At 33.7% G+C, this 6,792-nt stretch overlaps 1 protein-coding gene across 1 annotated transcript in view; it reads left to right on the top strand.

Moving 5' to 3' along the window:
- Positions 1 to 2,581: 2,581 nt before the first annotated feature.
- Positions 2,582 to 6,792, top strand: part of LOC111085810 (delta and Notch-like epidermal growth factor-related receptor) — a 55,734-nt gene continuing 51,523 nt past the window's right edge. Inside the window, exons 1-2 of the mRNA XM_022386111.1 lie at positions 2,582 to 2,603; positions 3,360 to 3,512. Of these exons, the coding sequence (XP_022241819.1) occupies positions 3,444 to 3,512 (69 nt within the window). The 5' untranslated portion in view covers positions 2,582 to 2,603; positions 3,360 to 3,443. The remainder of the gene's footprint in view (positions 2,604 to 3,359; positions 3,513 to 6,792) is intronic.

Here is a 6,792-nt window from a genome sequence, read left to right as displayed (position 1 = left end):
CACAGATAGCCCTTGTGTAGCTTTGTGCATAATTAAAAAAACAAACAAACATACTTTAAAAAAAAAAAATCTTAGCTGATATTAAGTATGTGTTAGGATATTTCGGAAACTAATTTTACTCTATTATATTATAACGTATATCAATCTTAAAACCGGAGTTTGTTTTTACTTTTTGTTTTACAGGGTCATCTAAATATCATTAATAATTTACTTAGTGATTGGAAATATACTTGAAGAAAAGAAATACAAGCGTTTTATTCTTTCTTCAGTTGTATACAATGTAATACACTCTTCATATTTTATCAAAACAATGAAGCCTTTTACAAACACTGTTTGTCAGTAATCATGTTTTTATTAAATTGGTAGTTTAGGTAAAAATATATTTCTGTTTTGATTTTAAAGATTGACAGTATGGCACCTAATTTAGCATTATAACTTTCCTTGGTTGCCCGAGGCAACACGATTTTACTGCTTTGTTTGTCTTAATTATGGTATTGTTATTCGGTAGTGAATTATTGCTAGAACTCCCTTCGGTGCACCTTATTTTAATAGAGAGCTCCCCCGGCCTTTAGTACGTTCCCATCATTGCTGCAGTCCGAAGTGAACGAGATCTTCCCATTAAGGCAACCATCGCTGAACATAGGCTTAGATCTATCTTTAACGAAAAGTATAAAGTCGGAAAGCTTTTATTAACTTTATAAGTGAACTTATCTAACAGATACTAACGGGTGTAGTTAGTGCTTGAGTTTAAAAGCGCAGTTACAATAAAATATATAAGAGAGATAAAAAAACTACGTACATCCATGAATTTCGAAAACAAAGTATTTGTAGTAATTTAGTTACGCCAATCCCATATGAAACAATTCTATAAAATATTTCAGTTTATTAGGAAAGTTTATATTTACAAAAGCTAGATAGTTGTAGCTATAAAATCATTAACTACAGAAAATTCTATTCAAAGGTAGTAATACAACGTAAACAGTTTTTAAAAGTGCTAGCTTTTTGAGCGCAGCGTAAAGTACTTTTTCTCGTTATGTTCGAGCTTACTAACGTGTAATACAGTGGAAGTCGTTTTGAAAAGTGGTAATCTTTGGGATTTAGGGTAGTGCGTATTAACATGACTAGCAAAATGTTGTCCTATAATACATATAATCGAAGCAAGACATTCAAGTTGTATATATATATGTCTATGTTTTCGTCTCGGCAGGTAAATCTTTTTGGAGTGAAGTCTTGAAGTATAAGGGAAAGTCAACAATTAGGTCAACAATATACCAGAAACATTATGTTTGTTTTTAATTATGCTCAAAGCTACACGAGGGCTATCTGTGCTCTGCCCACCACGGGTATCGAAACCCGGTTTCTAGCGTTGTAAGTCCGCAGACATACCGCTGTGTCACTGGGGGGGCCAAACATTATGAAAAACAATAATGAAAACAATTATAAATACTGTGAGAAGTAAAAGCAAAGATCCCATTTTTTTCTATTCGTAAAAGATTTAATGTTTTAGAGCTTAACAAGATTACGCATATTGTTTAGTCTATGAATAGGCATGCTTATATTTAATACCACAAGCTACACTGCGTATTTCCAGCCACTAATAGGTGTATAAGATCCTCATTTCTAAAATTTGAATATGTACTTCTACACTGTTTTATAATTGATAACTCTTTTCAAATATTCTTCCATCGAGAAAATCTCTTTATGTACGTCCTAAAATATAAACATTAAATTTCACAAGTTTTATAACCGGCAACGGTTATTATATAACGAAGCCATCCTGGTAAACAAACCAGCAGTGCCAGCCTTTGCCAGTGCTGGGCTCTAGTAAAGGAAACGACGTGCAGGGCTCCTTATCGTGTTTGTCAATAACCGCAGACCGATACTTATAGTAATAACGGAATAATGTGGTCTGTTATTCAATAAGGCAAACTCTTGGTTTTGAGTTTTTTCGGCTTCATTTTTAAGAATCATTCGCGAAGTTATCTATGCAGGTTCCCCCATAGCGAGGTGCGCTAGGCATCTACTTTGCTTGCCTGGCCTTAAGGCTGGCTCTGCAAACCAGCTTTAATAAAACTTTATTAGGACAAGGTCACTAAAGCAAAGAAAAAGAATGCTTTTTTATGAGTAAGAACAATAAAACTTATTGAAAGTGAAACTCTTTACGATGAAAAGATAAGGGGAGATGTTCGAGGTTTACATGTAGATGCTACAGCTCAGGTCGCATTCAATTCACAACTAAACTAAGACATATTCGTTGGTAATAAGATACACCGTTTTAAATACCTGAAATGTAGCATTTACATGTAAACCTCGAACGTCTCTCCTAATCTTTTAAACAAAGACCTGACCTGTAGCATCTACATGTAAACCTCGAACGTCTCCCCTAATATTTTAAATAAAAACACGAATGAGTTTAATTGTATTGTTTGTTTGAAGTTAAGCACAAAGCAACACAATGGGCTATCTGTGCTCTGCCCACCACGGGTATCGAAACCCGGTTTCTAGCGTTGTAAGTCCGCAGACATACCGCTGTGCCACTGTGGGGCAGTTTAATTGTAAATTATTCTCTTGTCCTTTCCATCTTTTCGTTAAAGACAAAATCGGTAGGCGTATATTTGTACAGTAAACTGCAAAAATATTATAATACTCTTTATTAGTAATAAATAAATATTAAAGTATCATAGCAGATATGGGTATTATCAGTTGATTTTCAGAATCTCAAAGTAAAAATCAGACATAAAATTACAATTTGGGATTGTACAGAGTATACTTGTTTAACGATAAACGTTCATGATTAAATATTAAGTTTAGGTCTCGGTTAAACACCATATAGAATATTATAAGCATATACACTTATTGATAACTACAGTCAAGAGATGGAAAAAAAGTGGCTGATTTTAGTTCCAACATTATAAACACAAACTAACATACGACACTGCTGCCCTCTATAACATGGGGGTTACAACACGTGGATCTCTGCGCGAGTATTGATTTGCACATTGCTAGGTGCCTGTGGTGTTGTTCCAGTATCTTTAGAATGGAAAGAGTCATACGTGTCTTTCGCACGTGGACTAGTCCCTTGGTTTGACTAAACAATCAACTCACCGCCGTGTTATCTTGTTCCACATATTTTCATGTCATGCCACATAACAAACTTTATTGTAGTCTGCAGTCAGAAAAAAAGGTACCGAACGATGAATTTGTGATACAGATAAATCAAAAGACCGAGCTTATTTCTTGTTAATTGTTATATTGTTTCAAATCCAGCAGATTTCGATCAGACCATCGACATGATTTATTGGTTATTTAAGCCTAACTATAAAACCATAGTTTTAATAACAGTTTTTTGTGTTGTTCAGTTAAGTAAAAATCTGAATTCACAAGTTGTTCAAGCGACAGGAAGTACTTCTGAGGTGGCCACCTACTGGAAATCAAGTTGTGACATGAAAACCGATCTTCAGTTTTGGAGAAACCTTTCGCACGGGGTGGACGTTTCGCTGAAATCTGAAAGCGTAAGTATTTTTATTTACAGACAAATAAATAAATACGTTTAAAAATCACTTTTCACTTGGTTAACCTAGCATCATCAAGCGGTGTGTTTTGCATCAAGCGGTATGTTTTGAAAGAAAGCGTACAGCAGTTCGGAAGTGGCACAAGCTGCAAGACCAGTAACGATAATACGTCATTACGCAGCAATTTATTCTAGAAAACGTAAGGGTTATGGATAACCTTTAAAGATGTTTCTTTTCTTGTTTTAACCAATTCACCTAACTTAAAAGTGTGACAGGCCGATAAATCTGCAGAAAATATCAATACATAGTTTCATTGTATCAGTGCTCATTTGCCTTCATTTGTAAACAGAATTAATCCTTCTCAGTCAGATAGTTTATTTAAAATTAACTCCGTACATTTCTATATATTTATCATCAAATTATAGGATTCGAAGAACATTTATAGGCGATGCAGTTATTGTGATCAGTTACTCTAGGAAAATCTGTAGAATGATAAAAAATGCCATGTCTTTCTCCTCTCCCAGGGACGTAAAGCTTTAAAATTGGTGTATTTATATTCAGTAGCTGATATTCCACCCCTAAAAAACCATTTAAGACACTATTTCTTAAAAAAACATTTTTATGGGGGATGTATTTATGGTGGTTATGACTTCACAACAGCAGGCCAAAAAAAAAAAGAAAATGTAAAAAAATGTTAAAAGAGAAGTAAAGAATATTAATATTTTCCTGACTGGGAGACCTGCTAAAATTCTTAAAAAATACAAACTATGACATCCATCATGTTAACTTGTCACCTGCATCATAGATTAATAACTGTCAATGTTAGATCGCGTACGAAAAGTAGAAGCCCGTGTTCATGTAGAATACGTAAGTTTTGGTAATGTAATGATTAGATTATACAGTGATTTACCCTTTATACGTTAAATTTTCCACTTTTGATTTTAATAATGTACATATATTGCTATTAAATAAATAAATAAAATAAATACATAAATAGACTGTCATTTGCCGTATGCGATCTAACATAAACCGATGACATTACGAAAGCAGTGCCATGGTTTTTGTTTGTTTGTAATTAAGCACAAAGCTACACAATGAGATATCTGTGCTCTCTCCACCACGGGTATTGAAACCCGGATTCTAGCGTTGTAAGTCCGCAAACATACCGCTGTGCCACTGGGGGGGGGGCAGTACCATGGAATAAAAATAATTTGTTGTAAAGCACAAAAGTTCTCAATAGACTACCTGTGCTCTTCTCTCCGCGGGTATCAAAACCCTATTCTTAACATTATAAGCTCACTTACTGCTGAACAACTGGAGGGCATGTAAAAATAAGTTTCTTATGGAGAAATAATTATGAATAATCAGAAAATATATAAACAATACCTACAGTTATATACTATGAATTATTAAGATAAAATATATGTATGACAATGTTTTAAAGGAAAGAAAATCGTAAAGAATTACAGATTTTCGAAATTACAACGGTAGATTTGAATCCTGACGATCTCAGCTAGTTAAAAGTGAAATAACCCCCCCCCCCCGTTAGCTCAGCGGTAAATCTCTAGGCCTATGACGCTAAAAAATCGGGTTTTAATACCCGCAATGGACAGAGCACACATAGATTTGTGCTTTAAAACAAACAAACAAAGACAGTGAATACAATTTAAACACGTGTCTTAACAATTTCACAAAAATAAATCGTATGGTAATAATTTTGTGTGATCTATTTTGCTCAAAACTACTCAAGGGCTATCTGCGCTAACCGTCCTTAATTTAAAAGCGATAGATTAGAAGAAAGACAGCTAGTCAACACACCCGCTGTCAACAAAAAGTAGAATTAACCATCACGTTGTAACGCCCTTACAATTGAAAGACCGAGCATGTTTGGTGATGGGATTCGAACCCGCGATCCATAGATTAGGAGTTGGGAGCCCTAACCACCAGACCATACCAGACACGTATGGTAATAAAGAGAAAGGAATTTAAAAGCTATACAACAAATAATTAATAACTGCAAAAGCAGTTAACATTAAATATGTTAAAAATAGTATAAAGATGTTAGCCAAAAAAAAAGTGTTGGAATAGTTAATATATCTCAGTCAAATAGCAACAACCAGCTAGTATCCACGAAAAAACAAGTATGACCTAACGCAAGAACAAAACTAGAAACTTTTAATAAAGAGCAAAAGATAGCAAATGTATTTAGAAAAATGTATATATTACAGTCAATCAAATGTTGTTTTTGAATTTCGCATAAAGCTACACGAGGGCTATTTGCGCTAGCCGTCCCTAATTTAGCAATGTAAGACTAGAGGGAAGGCAACCGTCACATTATAACGCCCCCACAGCTGAAAGGGCGAGCATGTTCGGTGTGACGGAGATTCGAACCCGCGACAGACAATAAAACTTATGTTTATTGCAATTGTAAAATCATAAGGCTCAAACAACTTCAAAATCCGGAGGTGTAAAAATGGCAAAATCATTATTATGTATTGTTTTATTTGTGTCTACCTATTGTTTCTAGTCTCAAAAATTGTACAGCAAAAAACTTTTCTTTTGTTTTTTTCGTCTCACATGAACTAATCACACTGTTTATATTTTTAGCTTGAAAATGAGAAGCAATTTTAATTATAAATGCTAGACTTCCTTTTTCCCTTTTTTTTTTTACGATAAGGCACTTTAAGCTTTACTGTAAATGGTAATATTGACCACAGACTTACTCTTTTGTTGAACATCGTATTGGGTCCACATAATAAGTTCGATTAATTTTCTCAAAGAGATGTTGACCAATCGATTTGGAAAATTTACTAAGCCTAAGCTGTTTTGAAAGTTTATCCATAACATATGGCATGTTCACAAAAACTTACTCACTCACGCATAAACTTTTAAAAAATAATCATTGTCGTGATTTATTTAAAACTCAAAATATATGATTAACTATAAGAGCAGGTGGGTATTGTTGAAATATTTCATAAACAATAATTTCTTTAAGAAAAATATTTAAAATGGTTCTAAAGACATCTATAATTTTTTTGGGGGGTTTTTTGAGTTCTATATTTAAAGGTTTTACAGACTGCATCTGTCTAGAATGTAAGAGTAGACGATGTTTCAGTCTGTGATGTAAGTCTAACATGACTCAAGGGAGGAAGATAATAAGCATATCTATCAGCGATTCGAAAACTATGTTTATGGATAGAACATAAATTTATCATTGTTTTTGTCTTTAAAATCGATATATATATATATATAAAGATAAGTAAAAACAATTGATCATGCT

This window comes from Limulus polyphemus, unplaced genomic scaffold (assembly GCF_000517525.1).
Source record: "Limulus polyphemus unplaced genomic scaffold, Limulus_polyphemus-2.1.2 Scaffold634, whole genome shotgun sequence".
NCBI lineage: Eukaryota > Metazoa > Arthropoda > Merostomata > Xiphosura > Limulidae > Limulus > Limulus polyphemus.
Note: the sequence above shows the minus strand (reverse complement) of the source record. Positions and strands in the feature narration are given on the sequence as shown.